Consider the following 17757-nt stretch of genomic DNA (forward strand, 5'->3'; position numbering starts at 1 on the left):
GTTGTCTTGCCACCATTTTCTTTCTTTAGAAATTTATTATCTGAAAGCATGGAATAAGAGAAAGCTAAATCAAAGACAATAAAAAAACTCATCTGTACCTCTTGCAGATATTGAGGCTTTAAGTTGTTCTGTTCTCACTATGAGAAGACTATTTTACCATAAGGAGCAAGGCAGTAACTGACATGCTTTCTGGGGAGGTGTCAGGCAATCAAGACTTCTTAGCATGTTCAAAGGGGGAAGTAAAGCTTACTTGTGGGAACTGAGGTTGTCCCCACGCCATCTCAGAAGTAATTGTTTTCTCTGACTTTCACTATATTCATGTTTCACCAATGAACCCATCCTTCCCCTGAAGTGTTAGAATGGGTTAATGAGTCTTTCTGGCAGCTAAATCTCAAAAAGAAAACTTTGCTTGTCCTTGCAAAAAAAAAAAGAATTAAAAAGCCTCTGACAGCCGCTTGAGGCAGCATGATATACTTCCTGCACTTTTTCCAGTGGTCTTTGTTGAAGATGGATTATATTTTCAGAGGCATATTTTCACATCCAGGAAATAAAGTTGGTAAAGCCTTCCACAACTTTCTTAAATGGTGAAGGGAGCCAAACTATGGTTGCTGTAGATATAGGAGGAAGTTTGTTAATAAATAAAGATACCCACTATTAATAATACTTTGAACTTGCTATAGAGCCTCTCCTACAGAGATTTCAAAGTGTATTTGAATGCTAATTAAGCCTTGCCATATGCTGATGAGGTACTATACATATGTGTTTTATTACCATTTTTGAGATTAGTAAACTGAGGCACGGAGGTTAAGTAATTTATCCTAGTGTACATAGTGACTGGCTGAGTTGGAAACAGAACCTAGGTGCCTCAGTCCCCAAACACGTTCTCTAATGGCTAGACTACCTTTGTAAGTGATTGTTCATAACACTTTCCAATAGCCTAAGGTCAAAATTGAGAGCTTCAGACCACTTTGATTTAATTGCCTAGATATGGAGGTAAATAACTTTAACATCCAGATTTGAAATTTTGAAGTAAGATAATATCTTGGATACTTAAGTAACTTCAGTATGTACAAAATGCTAGCTATTCCCTAAAATTAATATAAAGAAGGTGAAATAATACTGTAAATATTGAGGTAACCGTATATGTTTAGATTTGGGATTTTTTTTTAAGGCTGATCACTGTACCCCTTAAAATAACATATATTAGGTAAGGAAGAATGTTTGTTTAAATGTAGAATGGCTGAATAATACCAGTATTTTATTCCTACAGATCTTTGACCAGAATTCCTGTAAACCAACAAATGCGAAATGAAATAGAGAAAAATCAGAAGGTTTGCCCTTGTTCCTTGAATTATACATAAAGTGACAATCAAATTACAGCTATGGGACATTTTTGTATTAATGTAGCAACTTTTAACTGATTTCTAATAGAGGAGGAAATCATTTAAAAATGTATTCTGTTCCTAAATTTAAATAATTGATTTCTTTTTCTTCACTTCTCTTGTGTTTGATTCACTAACTGTGCTCTGTCCTTAGTTAATGAAAGGATATGAGGCTGGTTTGTAAGTTTGCTAAGCAACCCAACTCCCATTGAAATGAATGGGAGCTGCAGATACTCATCTTGTTGGGAAATCAGGCCATTAATATTTAAGTAAACCTTATGGGGAGGAGTTTAATCTTAATTAAACTGTTTCAAACATACATTAGTAGAATATTTAATTGCATATATACAGTGTACATTTTTCTATCAAAAAGGTCACATAATTTATGAAGCATGTACTGCATGAATTTTTGTACATAACATGCAGTTGTCCAAAAATTCCCATCTAGGTGGATTTCTAGTCTTTTGTCCATGCTTTCAAAGTGTGATCAGGTGAGAACCCCCTTAATTCTAAATGTTTCATAATACCCCTTCACTCATTATCCCAACATCATTTCCTTTATGAGCACATTGAGCAAAACCTGGGGCCAGTTTTGTTCAACATCTTTATTAATGATCTGGATGATGGGATGGATTGCACCCTCAGCAAGTTCGCAGATGACACTAAGCTGGGGGGAGAGGTAGATACGCTGGAGGGTAGGGATAGGGTCCAGAGTGACCTAGACAAATTGGAGGATTGGGCCAAAAGAAATCTGATGAGGTTCAACAAGGACAAGTGCAGAGTCAGGACTTAGGATGGAAGAATCCCATGCACCACTACAAGATATGGACTGACTGGCTAAGCAGCAGTTCTGCAGAAAAGGACCTGAGGATTACAGTGGATAAGAAGCTGGATATGAGTCAGCAGTGTGCCCTTATTGCCAAGAAGACTAACGGCATATTGGGCTGCATTAGTAGGATCGAGGGAAGTGATTATTCCCCTGTATTCGGCACTGGTGAGGCCACATCTGGAGTATTGCGTCCAGTTTTGGGCCCCCCACTACAGAAAGGATGTGGACAAATTGGAGAGAGTCCAGCGGAGGACAACGAAAATGATCAGGGGGCTGGGGCACATGACTTACGAGGAGAGGCTGGGGGAACTGGGCTTGTTTAGTCTGCAGAAGAGAAGAGTGAGGGGGGATTTGATAGCAGCCTTCAACTACTTGAACGGGGGTGTGGGGAGGGTTCCAAAGAGGATGGAGTTCGGCTGTTCTCAGTGGTGGCAGATGACAGAACAAGGAGCAATGGTCTCAAGTTGCAGTGGGGGAGGTCTAGGTTGGATATTAGGAAACACTATTTCACTAGGAGGGTGGTGAAGCTCTGGAATGGGTTACCTAGGGAGGTGGTGGAATCTCTATCCTTAGGTTTTTAAGGCCCAGCTTGACAAAGCCCTGGCTGGGATGATTTAGTTGGTGTTGGCCCTGCCTTGAGCAGGGGATTGGACTAGATGACCTCCTGAGGTCTCTTCCAACCCTAATCTTTTATGATTCTATATTTGGTGGAGGAGTTACCAGTTCTCCGCAGTATTTATCTGAGCTATGATCATGCTTTGGGAACACAGCTTGCCTTCAGATCCTTATATCAATTTTGAATTTTCTTCTGTGAGTTTCCTTATTTATTTTAAAAATTGTCTTCAATCAAGGCACTGACTTAATTGGCAAACTATGATGCTGTAGGTAGTATTGACATTCTTGGTACTCCCTCCCTCCCGTCCTCCCGCCTATGCTACCTCTCACTTTGGAGCATCTAGTTGAGGATGGACTGCAGACATGGAGCATTGTATCTACTCATAAAGCACTGTAGCTGGGTGAGTTGATGGAGCAATAGGCATTGCTTAACTTTTTCCAGGTGCTTTTGCGCTTTGGTGTGAGGTTGGGCCTTCTGTGCTTCTCATTGTTAATAGAGGCAGGCTTTGAGCTCTTCAGTTTCTTGGTACCACACTTTGGTTCTGTACATTAGACTATTCTATATAAATTTTATACCATACCCATCACCATAGTATTTTGAATGCCCAGTTTATGGTATTTTATTGATGCAGTTCAATTCTTGATGCACCTTTACACTTCTTCATTTTAAAAATTGTATTAAGTACCATTTCTCTTTCAGATGGAGAATGAAAAACACCCTGGGGCTGCTTTAGGTAGCCTAAATATAATCTTTGTGTTGCTAATGAAGAGACATGATTACAATGCCTTCTGCCTGAGTAAAGATTATGGTTGTCTGCAATGTAAGATATGTGTCTGCAATGTAAGATGTCGCTCTGCACTTTCAGGTCTTTCAAAGAATGTACCTGAGAACCTTCTGTAAGGCACTGGCTTGTCCCCAGCCCTTAACGGACCCACTGCCATACTGAGCATCTCATTGTAAACAATTTTATTTTCCAAACATAAGCAAAAACAACAACCCAGTTCCTTAGCCCATCCTGGACTACAGCTCCCAGGAGATTTTCCCCTTTCCTTTCACTCCCTCCTGCTTCACGGCCTAGCAGGATTCTTCTGTGCTCTTTTAAATGAGCACTGTCTCCCAGAACTTTCTCCCTGGATGCCCTTCTCTTCTCCTCCTCCCGGTTCCCACTGCTTCCCCTCCCAGAGGACTTTGGCAGCCACTCCCAGGGCACTTCCTGTTGCTCTTCCTTCTTGATCATCCCTCTTTCTTACTGAAAGCCTGGATGTTTATAGCCCCAGCCAGGTGCTGCCCTGCCTCTTAATTGCACCTGTTCTAGCACAAGGGAGCTGAAACTACTTCATTTCAAAGGACTAGTCATTCTCTACTTCAAAAGTAACATCCAGTCTTGATGTTTAAAGCTGGTTGTTACAAATTCCTGTCAGCCTGATTTAGTGTAGGTCCAGTGAAAAGATAAACCCAACGTCAGCATTCCCATGTGTATAGAGTCCTGCAAAATCTGATGGCATTTGTGTCACTGGGACACATCAGCACTGTCTTCTGAGTGTTAAACAAGACATCATCTCCAAAATTCTGTGCTAAGAGGGGAACAGTTGTCACCTGATTCCCAGCTGACATTGTTCTTGGCTTGACAGCCATCTCTTTAAGCAGTGACTGTGTGATATTTGATTCTAAGAGGTTATAGCAAGAGTTATTGCATAATCTAATGACCTCTATCATTAGATTGTTTTTGCAACAGCCTTAATCCCAAAAAACAACATCCTCATATTGGGCAAGTTGGAATGCACAGCACTGTGGAAGTTTTGGTGACATCAGCAATGAAATCTGTGACCTGTACCATAGCACATGATGCACATCCCATCCCAGTTACCAATGGAACTCACTGTGACAGTAGTATTAGCACAGCTGATGTCAATGCTTGTTCTACCTGCACTGACCCTTCTACCACCCATGTTGATGCAGCTACGTACAAACTTTTTTGGGAATCAGGAGGAAAATTGCTGAAGATGAGCACAGAGAGGAACTCTACTTCAATTCTGAGGAGATTGATAACTCTTCAGCAACTATTTCCATATGAGAAGAGGACAAGAGTAATGACTTCCCTGGAGGAAACAAACTTTCTCCACTTCCTGGAACTGAAGACTAAAGTTTCCGACTTGATTCTGATTCACGAACAAAAAATCAAACTCAATAAAAATAGAGCTAAGGTTGAAAATAAGTTTTAATGAATTTCAGCTAATACTCCAAAACAATATTATTTCCTTTACAAAAATTCTGTTTGCACCTTTAAAAGCCCAAACCTGGGCATGTTTGGAAATTAACAGCTAACAATTCAGCTTCTTTCCTACTAGGCATACCCCATCATCACACTCTCATTACAACTGACTTAAACTGCTCATCCAAACTTAACATTGTACCTTAAAACTTACAAAAAATATGCAAAAGCCAAAATAACTAGTTACTGAATTCAGTATCTAGTCAGTTTATACTTAGAAGTACTTAAAAATAATTTTAAGTATTGTTCTTACAGAGCTGTGTTCATGTGGATGTAAGCAGTATGTAGTCCTTCAGTTTAGCCCTCCCTCTGCATTCCCTGGCCTCTTTTTTTTATAATCCTCATTTAATGAGCTTCTAGTTAACACCTTCTTTGTTTGACTGAAAGAGATTATGGAATCCATATTGTTTATAATATATATTTGTAATTTCCCTAACACTTTTCTCTCTTACCCAAAAGTAGTAAATGGCACCATTTCTCAACAAGGCCAGCAAAATAAATAAATTTGGGGTTTTAGTTTAGCTTTAGTTATGCAAAAACAAACAAAAAGCAACCAACCATCAAATAAAAACACCTCCCCCAAACAGAAGAATTAAAAAAAACCCCAAATACGAGCAAATAAAAAATATCCATCTGGAATTAACTGACGAGGATAATTTAAAGGAAGGGCCAGTAAAACATCAATACTACAGCATATAACTTTAAAATAATAAAAAAAATAAATTCTTTTGCATGAATAAAAGTTAGGCAACTTTCTAAACATCACCATTACAGTGCATTAAATTGTCATGCAACTTCTTGAGCTACAGTGCATCCATCTAGCAGCAGGGAAGATATGATCTCATGCTGTGCATAACTGAATGATTCCCTTCTCAGATAATGGAAGTTGAATAGAAAATGTAATGAGAGGAAATGACTAAAACATATTAAAGGTTGAAAACCATATGATGATTAAATGTAGTCAAAATGACATCCAACTGTAAGAGTCTGTACTAAGGACTGCTGTATGTGAATGATTCAAAATACCCGTTAAATACAACACATCTGCAAGTGCAGTAATTTGCCAACTATATGACTAGACATTCTTCTTTTAGTATTGTTCGTATCAAACCCCACTTAATGCCCTGAAAGGGCATAGGTGTCCCTTCCACTCTGTGGACTTGATTAGAGAGCTGCATAATGGAACCACTGCCTGTGTACATCTGGGGAATTGGGTGTCTGCACCTTTTAAATCAGTATCTGGTGTCAGGAAGGCCTGCATCTTGGTCCCTGCACTCTTTTGTTGGGCAATGGACTTCATGCATTCCATCAGGTCCATAGGCATTAAGATTGGTGATATCTCTTAATGAGAAAGGCCTTGACTATGTTGATGACATTGCTCTTTTGGTATAGACCCCGACAGGTTTCACAAGGCACTCCAGCAAATGGAGGAGGGGTTAGCTAAGATTGGCCTCCATGTTTCGTGGTCAAAGACAAAGCTGCAAAATCTAGGACCAGGTCCACCAGTGACTCCAATCTCTTTGAACAATGAAACAGCAGTCTCCAGCTTTTGCTATTTGGGTTCTGTACTCACCAGTTCCTCCAACTCTCCCACAGAGGTTCTCCATTGGATTGGCATCGCAGCATCTGCCATGGGTCATTTACAATGAATATGGAATCAATATCATCTCAGCTCAACAACCAAGTTCAGGATCTATTCAAGCTGTATCCTCCCCATACTGTTGTATAGCTGCAAAACCTGGACACTACGCCGCTCAGACTGGGCAAAGCTGGAGGCTTTTCCACACAAAATGCCAATGCATAAAGTGGAATGACTTCATTTGTAATGCAGATGTTTATGGTCACTCCGGTCTACAAACTACCGGGGCCCTTGTCCTCAGACAGCGCCTTATGCTTTTTGGACATGTCATGGGAATGCCACAAGATGTTCCAGTGAACGCTGTTCTCCAAGTGGCTTGTAACATCCGTGATAAAATTCCACCAACCAAGAGCTAATATTTTTTTAGAAAGGGATCATGAAGCTCTAGCCCATTTGATATTGAACATATTCTCACTGACCAGCTTGGAAAGGCCCAGGAATTTATGTTTTCAGAAGGCTACTGAAATAATTTGCATGAAGGATAATAATTTTTTGAATTATCTGGCTCCAAAGGAGAGCTGGGGATTCTGCCATAAGGAGAAGATACAGACTGAGAGATGAATTGCCGCCCAGCTCCAGGCATGAGGAGAGGATTAAAGACAAAGGCCTGGTCTACACTAGGAAATTAGGTCAGCATTACTATGTTGCTCACGGGTGTGAAGAATCCACACCCCTGAGTGACGCAGTTAAAACAACCTACACCTAGTGTAGACAGCTCTCGGCTGATGGGCGAATTCTCCCGTTGACCCAGCTACTGCCTCTTGGGGTAGTAGAGTACCTATGCTGATGGGAGAATCCCTCCTGTTGGTGTGGGTAGCACTTCACTGAAGTGGCGCAGCTGCAGCATCTGAAGTGTAGACAAGCCCTTAGAGAGACCTCTGAGGGAACTGGGAACAGAGCATAGAGGGCAGACTTCAGAGGAATCCTAAAAGCCAGAATACTTTTTATTTGGGAATTTTTGTTATGATCTTTTTTGTAAGAGTTTTTGTAATAAACCATCCCTAAGAAGGGTATTATTGAATTAACAGTCAAGAGTGCCTAAAATAATTGTCTTCCTCAGAAGGCTAACTGAGGCAGCACATATAGCTCTATTGTAATTCAGCAGAGGTGGCACACTATGAAAATGCCCCACTGAAAAACAAAGCTGTCCCCGTTGCTTAATATCAGCATGGGAGGAAATTGCAGACACATAAAATCCCATATTTTTGGGAATCCTCCATGAGTTTTACAGCAGTTGATGATAATTTTCAAGTTCTATCTCTGTTGGGAAGATACAGTTACTATAATGTAAACAATAACAGCAGTCAAAAAAGGAGTTCAGCGTCCTCCAGCCTATTCACCCAAGGGCATGTAAGTGTCCAAGCATTTAAATGGTAATATTACTATGCCCAAGCAATTTATAATTTAATCTTTTATAAATGAATAAAGAAATTAAATGTGAAAATCTGTGCAATGCAGTGTTAAGTCTGTATGGTTAAAATCACAAAGGCATGAAATGTAAATTTTTCAATAATCTTAACTCAAATGTATTGTACATATATAGCATATGTTTCTAAAACTATTTTTCTGGTTAAGGGACATTGCCTTGCATATGTTTACAAGGAGTCCCTCTGCACTAGGGATAAACTCAGGCATGGCACAGTTTAATTTTATCCTGTCTCAGGGACTACCCCCTCTGTGCTCCTCTAGGAGATGCCATGTCATGTCTCCACTGTACACGGGTTGGTGGAAGGGTTAGCTAACCCAAGAAACAGTACTATTCCAAGAGATGATGGAGCTGGGAGAAGGATTGTGTGTCTCCTACTCAGGGCTTCTGTTAAATGCTGACAATCTAGCTCTTAACTTTGCATTTCCTGAGTCTGGTTATAACTATGCTGTCTCAAAAGGACCCTGCCATCTTGAAACTAGTCAATATAACTAAAATGAGGTAACTTGGTTAGCTAATTTTGGGTAAGTTGACTAGCTTCCGAGCCCCGTCTGCACATTTTCAGAATACATTTTGACCAAATCTTCCTACTTCTTACTTCTTTATTGCAGTATGAAAGAATCACACAAATGGAGTAACTTGCATAGAAAAGGGTTCCAATTGGTTTTCTATTAGAATGCAGACACATCTCTTATGCACCAGCAACAGGCAGCAGCTTTTCTCCCTTTACATGCCTGATTTTGGTTCTCCTTGCTCCTCTGGTGGGGACTGAGCCATATCTCAGAGACCCCTGCTGACCCTCATGCTTTCCTGGTCTGGTCCTGAATTTTTGTGAGTGGGTATTGTCATCCTGGGGGTAAGACTCTTTTTTTGTCCTTGTTGATTTTCCTATCCCTGGCTTGTTGCCAGCAACGGTAGAGAGGCTGTGGAATAGGACATCTGTCCCCTTTTCAGAGCCCAAATATCTTGCTGGTCCTGAGAAAAGGCTGAGGGGCAAGCCTTCTCTTATTTGTCCCCTCCCTTCCAGCCTAGTATCAGGCAGATTTTTCTCATTCATAGTTAGAAAGCATGTGTGGTAGCCCCCATTCAGCTGCTACTATCCTTTCTGGTTGCTAAATTTGTCTCTTTTCTCAGTTCAGTATGGAGTATCTTCTCCCTTTGTGATCTAGGGCCCATGTGGGTGAGTTGCATTGCCTTCACTAGTACCAGGTGTCCACCAGGAGGAGTGTAAGGGAGCACTCCAGCTATATGTAGAAGTCTGACAGTGATAGAGGAGCTCACTTTCTCCCCTTTTCAGAATGCCATTGCTCCCCTACCCCATGCCTAGTTTTGGAAGTGAAGAAATGTTCTCTTGCCCGGTGGTTCCTCTTGCTCCATTTCCATGTAATTTTCCCAGGGAAAAAAAGAGCTATCCACGTCACACAAAACTCAGAGCAGCTTCTCTGCTGCTGCTGTTAAATACCCTCTTGTAGAGCTAGGGATGTATGTCTGAGCTCCCTCCAGAGCAGCACAGGTGTGTGATGTCATGTGTAGTTCATGAGACAGGAAGTGCAACTGATTATTAACCACAGCAACTGCATAGTAAGTGCTGTCAAATGCATAAAGGAAACAAATCGGGGGAAACGTGGAAAAATAGTTTTTCTTTAACTTTTTACAGTTTTAGTGATTTCTGGTACCTGTAATATTAGAAGGTAACAATTCTTTATACAGAAGTGTGTTTTTAAGTTTGACCTTGTCTCTTAAATGTTGCAAAACACAGTGTTTTGCATTTTGTAATATAGAGGCTAACATCTGAAGAAGCTGCCCTTCAGTGTTTATATGCTACTCCTGAGTGGCGATTCAGTAGTATGCAACAAAGGTGGGGTTTTGTTTGCTTTTGTTAGTTTGGGGAGAAAATGGCATGGATAGTTTTTGAAGAATTAAGTGCCACTTTCCTATATTGCTGAGAAGTATCAATTTTCCAACAAGAAACATTAAGAATATTTTATCATGTATATATTCTAAAACCAGTGTAAACCACATTATATGTTTTCTATAGCTTTTTCATTTGTTATAGCATTCAAAATATGTAAAATTGTGTTTATAACAGGATTTTGTCTATTTTTTCTGCCAAAATTCTGGTGAAAAGATTTTTTTTTTTTAATTATGGAGATCAGATTTTCTATGTATTCCACAAAATTTGCAGGTATTGTAGTAGGATTTACTTTAAGTTCTAAATAAGTTTTTGTTTTATTGTTGGCATTTATCTTAGAAAACTAGCAATTTTTTCACTTTCCCTTTCAAGCATTTCCATGAAATACTTGGAATTCAGCCTGGAGAAGCACGTTTATTTCTAAATGGTCTTCCTATTGACCTCGATTTTCATGATCCATTTAGGTAAGAATTTCATTATTAAATTTATAAGTTCTACAGTTTGTAGAATTAACAGTTTTTTTGTGTTCACAATGTTAGATAATATCCTGTGTTCCATACTTTGAGATGTATCAAATTTATAACTCCAGTATTACAATTCAGATTCTTGTAGAGTATATATGAAATACAAGTGACATGGCTTTGTATGTGAACATTTTATGGTAATATATGATAGTATTTTCTCTTGGAAGATCTTGTTTACAGATGGGACAACTTGCTATGTAAACTGAAAATAGAGAATGGAAGGAATACTGTATGCATATGTAAAACAGGTGTAGAAAGTGTTTATTTTTTTTAAAGATAAATTACATGCATTCTCCTCGTCATAATTTTTAGAAAGTTAAGGTAGTCAGCTAGGAGTGACATTTTGTATCACATTAAGCTTCTTTAGAGAGATACGGTGGGTGAGGTAATATCTTTTATTGGACCACTTATTGTTTATTAAGCTTCATTGACAGAAGCATTGTAAGGCTTATTTTTTATTTTATTGTGTTTGATTGAACATTTTTGGATGTCTGAAATAAGCCTTTTTGAACATCACAAATATTTTTTTCCAGTCAGTATAGTTCCAAATAGTGACCCCATGCTGCCTTTTGTGTCTTTGAGGGACATACAAAGGAGAGGTGCAGTGTCTGTCATTATTTCAAGAAAAGAATGAAGGTCTTCAGAAATCTGCTCCTCATACACCTCATAGAGCTGGCAGTGAGGCCTATCTCAGCCCCAGGACCCTCAATAGTATGCCCTGCTGCCTTCCCGCAGATGTTTCAGACAGAAGCCTAGACTCAGATTCTTCTCCACAGAGAAAGAGGAGTCAGTCTTCTTTTCCAGGGTCTCCCCTGAATCAGGATCCATAAGATAGACTACAGCCACTTGAAAGCAAAGAAGGGTTCCTCTTGTTCTTCACAAAAAGACTTGGAACATCATCAGGACTCTTCAGGTATTCAGGGTAGAGCTGGGCCTTCAATCTGTCTCTCCCTGGTCCTGCAGCAGGGAAATACCAGTACTGTGCTGTCAATTCTGGTACCAACAGACTGTGTTTTGGCATTAACATTGTTAGTACTGACAACAGCAAAAGCTTATGAGGCAGCTAAGGAATTTGCTCTGCCTTCCATCTCAAACTCTCCTGTAGTACAGGAGTCCACCACGGTGGCAGTGGCTTCCGCTGTCCTGGGCCTGTCTGGCTCCTCAGTTCTGGTGCAGACACTGTTAGCGGTGCCAGTATTGGTACCAGTTAACTAATGTGGCACAGATTTGGCCCCAGTACCATCTTCAGCACCAGCACACACAATGTCAGCACTAGTATGGCCTTCGACCTCAGTACTGGTTGTTCTCTCTGGCTCGGTGTTTGTGGCCTTGCTACTGGAATGTTCGTTGTAGTGGGTACTGATTACAGTTTATACCTTGGCACTGACTACAAGGTCTTTCCGCAGCTACATTATCAACATCAGTACTATAGAGGATCAATTTACAACGCCATACCCTCGATGTCTTGGGATGCATTTGTTGTACCGTCTACCATCCCTGACTCAGTATCGATGTTGGCGTCTTCACAATGGGCTACAAATAAGTCAGGTCAGTTAGTGGCCTCATCTGGTTTGGCACCCCCTAATACCAACTGACTACTTTGACAGCTCATCGCAGTTGGGTTCAGTGGCTGTTTTGGAACTGCTGGGGTGTTTCCCGAGCCCCCAGGTTTTGATCACTGGTTTAGTCAAGGGGAAGGTTGCCAGAATGTTTGGCAAAGCAGTTTCCAGAGCCACCTAGATTGGAAGCACACAGAGAAACTATTGCCCACGAGCAGCCAGTGATGCAGGAGTAACCAGTTGTACCACAGGAGGATCCATTGACTACTGTTAACCTGACTTCCTCACCTGTCGACTCAATGATCCCACACTATTCTCCGGTTCCAGAGGATTTTAAGTCTTATCAGGTCCTGCTGAGGAGACTGGCCGAGGCTTTAGGCATTCAATCTGAGCTTGTGCAAGAGAGCACTCACAAGCTTTTGAACATTTTCCAGGTGGCTGCCTCAAGAGGGTAGCCCTCCCAATTAATGAGGCTCATCTAGAACTGGCAAAGACCTTATGACACATACCAGCCTCCTTAGGTCCTATAGCTAATCACACAGGTAACAGTATTGTGGCCCACTGCAAGACTTCAAGTGTTTTTATTCCCATCCTGCCTCAAATTCCCTGCTAGTTGTGTCTGCCAATGAGAGATCACATCAGGGGAGTCTTAAATAAACCCTCAAAGAAAAAGAGCCAAAGAGACTCTTGTTTGGGAGAAAAAAATATTCCAACTCCTCTCTGCAGATGCAGATAGCAAACCATTAGGTGCTGTTAGCTAAATACAACTTTGTAAACTGGGAAGCAACGTCAGGAAGGAATATAAGGCTTTCCTGGTAAAAGGTTGTATGGTAGCCAAGACGTTGCTCCAGTCTGTGCTTGATGCAACTTCTTTTAGAGGTTGTTCTCTGCGATAACAATGAGGACAGCCTCACGGTTACAAAACTTGGGCATAGCCTTGGACCTCCAGCAAACCAGGAAGGACGTCTCATTTGTTGGTCAGTTTTTGTTTTTGTACACAACTGATGAAACTACATTCATTTAAAGACTCTTGTACTACACTTCGTTCATTGGGATTCTATGCAGACCCCTGCAGCTATAGTATCAACATCAGTACTAGAGAGGATCTTTATACCCACCAAGGCAGTATAATTTTTCAAGAAGAAAGCACAAATCACAGAGAAGGAGGCCCTTCTGCTCAACACTGCCAGCTTGTTCTCCGTTAGCTGTGAGTATGCAGCCCATGTGAGTTCTCCTTCGAGGACAGCAATACATCATTGGTGATCTTCCTGCTCACCATTTCACATCCCCATTTGGGGACAGAGTATCCCATTTCCTCAGTGCTTAGGAAGACATAATATCAGAAAAATGGGTCCTAAGCACTACGAGGTTGGGATATTCTATCCAGTACCTCTCCACCCCCTTTTCCCTCCCATCTATCCTGTCCCTTTTCATGGACCCATCTCATGAGTCATAGCTCCTTCAAGAAGTTTGGACTTTGCTCAGTGTAGGAGCCATAGAAGAAGTTCCCATTCAACATGGTAGAAAGAGGTTTTACTCACGAGACTTTCTTGATCTCCAAGTCCAAGGGGGGTCTGAGACCCATACCTTCAAAATCTCAACAAGATGATCAGGTATATAAGATTTCACAGGGTTTCTCTAGCATCGATCATTCCTTCCCTAGATCACAAGGACTGATTTGTGGTCCTCAATCTCCAGATACCTATTTCTACGTGGCAGTACAGATGAGTTCCAGGAGGTTTCAGAGTTTTGTAGTACAAGGTCAACACTATCAGTACAGAGTCTTTCCCTTTGGCCTGTCCTTGGCCCCACCAGTATTCACTAACTGTATGGTGGTGGTGGCCTACTTGAGGAGAAAGGGAGTATAAGTTGTCCCATATCTAGATGATTGGTTAGTGTGATGCAGATCCAAACATCAGGTTCTTCACCAAGTCTAGTTTATCATCTTTCTCTTAGATTGTCTGGGACTCTTGTTGCACAAAGAAAAATCCACAGTAGTCCCAACAGAGAAAATTGAGTTCACTGTGGCCCTATTTGAGTCTATGAACATGATGTTTTTTCTCCCTCAAGACAGATTTCAGATCATTTACCAATTATCTCACTCTCGCTACTTCTGTGGTCTGAGTATGGCTAAGGTTACTAGGCCACATGGCCTCATGCAGTTAAGTGACCCAGTGTGCCCGGCTGCACCTGTGCATCATTCAAGGGTGGATGAAGTCAGCCAGTTGACCAAGCGGACACCCCTCAGACAAGTTGGTTTGGGTTCCTCCTGCGGTCCTATGTTCCCTAAAGTGGTGGATGGATCAGAACAACATATCTGGAGATGTACCTTTTTATCACCCCCTTCCTTCCAAGATAATCATTACCGATGTCTCTCTGATAGGGTGAGATCCTTACCCAGTGGTTTGTGACCTCCAAGCATTATGGACAGAGCATGAATTGACTCTTCATATAAATGAGAACAGCAAAGCAAAGACACTGGACTTCAAAAAGGTGGACTTCAACCAACTAAGAGAAATAGTAGGCAAGGTCCCATAGAGACACCAGTTAGGAAGAAAAGGAGTCGAAGGGGGCTGACAGTTCCTAAAAGATGTAATATTAGAGGCTCAGCATCAAGCTGTTCCAATGCAGTGGAAAAATAAGAAGAGCCATAGAAGGCTAATTTGGTTGCACAAGGAGGTTTTTAGCTATCTGAAAATCAATGGGGATACGTACAGGAAATTGAAAGAGAGGCATATCACTAAGGAAGTATATATGAGAATAGTACGAGCATGTAGGGACAAAATCAGGAAAGCCAAGGCAAGGAATGAGTTACAACTGGCTAGAAATGTAAGAGACAACAAGAAGGGGTTCTACAAGTATGTCAGACAAAAAAGAAAGATCAGGGATGGTGTGGATTTGCTGCTCAATGGAGAAGATGAGCTAGTAATGGAAGATAAGAAAGCGGAGCTGCTCAATGCCTGCTTTGCTTCATAACATGTAACCAGATGACTAATGAAGTTATCATAGACAATAAAGGGGAAGGGATGACTTGCGTGCTATCAGGATAAGTAAAGAATGAGTCAAAGATCTTCTGACTAATTTGAATGAATTCAATCAGCAGGGCCTGATGCTATTCACTCCAGGGTGCTGAAGGTATTAGCTGAAGAAATCTCAGAGCCACTGGCAATAATATTTGCAAACTCATGGATGACAGGAGAGGTCCCAGAAGACTGGAGAAGGGCTAATGTAGTGCCCATCTTTTAAAAAGAGGGAAAAGGAGGAACCAGGGGACTATAGACCAGTCAGCCTGTCCCCAATACCTGGGAAGCTACTAGAACAATGTATAAAGCACTCAGTTTGCAAATACCTGGAGTATGAAGTGGTGATCACTAGCAGCTAGCATGGATTTACTAAAAACAAATCATACCAGCTTGATTTTATTATTTGAAAAAGTAACTGGTTTGGTGGACTTGGGGAATGTGGTGGACATAATATTCCTGGACTTTATTAAGGCTCTGACACAGTCCCCCATGACATTCTCATATGTAAGCTGGAGAAATGCGAGCTCAGCAGAACTATCATTATGTGTTTCAGAGTAGCAGCCGTGTTAGTCTGTATCCGCAAAAATAACAGGAGTACTTGTGGCACCTTAGAGACTAACAAATTTATTAGAGCATAAGCTTTCGTGGGCTACAACCCACGAAAGCTTATGCTCTAATAAATTTGTTAGTCTCTAAGGTGCCACAAGTACTCCTGTTATTTTATCATTATGTGAATACATAATTGGTTAAACAACTGCAAACAAAGAGTAACTATTAATAGAAAGATGCTGAATGGGAAGGAGATCTTAAATGAGGTTCCACAGGAATCTGTTCTGGGTCAGATGTTATTTAACATCTTTATTAATGACTTGGATGTAGGAATAGAGAGCATACTGATCAGATTTGCAGATGACACAAAGCTGGGTGCAAACACTTTGGAGGATAGAGCTAACATTCAAAGAGATCTTGTTAAATTGGAGAACTGGGTTATAAACAACAAAATGAAAGTCAACAAAGACAAATGTAAGGTGCTACGTGTAGGGAAGAAAAACCAAATGGACAAATACAGAATGGGGGATAATTGGCTTGGCAACAGCACTTCTGAGAAGAATCCAGGAGTTGTAGTGAATCACAACCTCAACAGGAGTCAACAATGTGATGCTGTTGCAAGAAAAGCAAATGCAGTTTTGGGTTGCATTAACAGAGGCATAGCATGCAAGTCATGGGAGGTGGTAGTACCATTTTACTTGGCACTGGATAGGCCTCAGCTGGAGTACTGTGTCGAGTTTTGGTCACCATTGCATAGAAAGGATGTAGAAAAGCTGGAAAGGATCCAGAGGTGAGTGATAAAGATGATCAAATAATTGGAATGCAAGCCATCTGAGCAAAGGCTGAAGGAACTGAGTATGTTTAGTTTGGAAAAGAGGAAATTAAGGAGGGACATGATAGCAGTCTTCAAATACTTGAAAGTTTACCATAAAAAAGATGGGGAAAAATTTGTTCTCTCTTGCCACAGAGGAAAGGACAACAGGCAATGGGTTCAAACTACATCATTGCAGATTTAGAGTAAATCTCAGGAAAAACTTTCTAACTGTAATAACAGTAGGACAATGAAACAAACTGCCTAGGGAAGTCATGGAATCTCCTTTACTGGAGATTTAAGAGGCTGGATAGCTGTCTGTCTTGGATGGTTTAGACACAACAAATCCTGCATATTGTTAGGGGGTTAGACTAGGTCAGTGGTTTTCAACCTTTTTTCATTTGCGGCCCCCTAAATGTTTTCAAATGAAGGTGTGGACCCCTTTGGAAATCTTAGACATAGTCCGTGGACCCCAGGGATCTGCAGACCACAGGTTGAAAACCACTGTTTTATGTAACAACAACCTTTCATGAACCTATTAGACATAGTCTGCAGACCCACAGGTTGAAAACTTCTGTACTAGATGACCCTTGCGGTCCTTCTAACCCTATGATTCTGTGGTTCTATAATTATATGTCCTCAAGCTCTGGGCAATTCACAACGCTTGCCATGCTTTTCTCCTTCAGATCACGGGCTTATTGGTTCAGCTATTGACTGACAATACAACCGCCATGTACTACCTAAACAGACAGGGGGGGTATGCTCAGATCGGTTTTGTCAGAAGCCATGAATCTGTGGGATTTTTGCATCAGGAAAGGCATTGCTTCTATTGCTGCTCACTTAACTGGCTCCCAGGATCAGTTGGCTGATCATCTCAGCAGGAGATTCTCAGAATCACAAATGGTCCCTCAAGAATATCATGCTCAGGTCCATCTTCCAAGTCTGGGGTATTCAGTCAGTCAACCTGTTTGCAATAAAAGACAAGAAATGCTGTCAGTTTTGTTGCTGAATGGATCACAGTTCAGATTCACTGACCAACACCTTTCTTCTGTGATGAGGATTGAGTCTCATGGATGCCTTTACCCCCTAATCCTTGCCCCACAAGTGATCCTCAAATTGAAACAAGAGCACACCAAGTTAATTCTTATCATGCCAGTTTAGTCGAGATAGTGCTGGTTCTTGGATCTTCAGGCTCTTGACTCACCTTCCAGATCT

General features: G+C 41.1%; 1 protein-coding gene across 1 annotated transcript in view; it reads left to right on the forward strand.

The window, feature by feature from the left end:
* The window catches only part of UGGT2 (UDP-glucose glycoprotein glucosyltransferase 2), a 267640-nt gene that overhangs the window by 85890 nt on the left and 163993 nt on the right, over positions 1 to 17757 (forward strand). Inside the window, exons 10-11 of the mRNA XM_065407070.1 lie at positions 1271 to 1331; positions 10449 to 10540. Coding sequence (XP_065263142.1) covers positions 1271 to 1331; positions 10449 to 10540 — 153 coding nt within the window. The remainder of the gene's footprint in view (positions 1 to 1270; positions 1332 to 10448; positions 10541 to 17757) is intronic.

The sequence above is a fragment of the Emys orbicularis genome, chromosome 1 (genome assembly GCF_028017835.1).
Source record: "Emys orbicularis isolate rEmyOrb1 chromosome 1, rEmyOrb1.hap1, whole genome shotgun sequence".
NCBI classification, from domain to species: Eukaryota; Metazoa; Chordata; order Testudines; family Emydidae; genus Emys; species Emys orbicularis.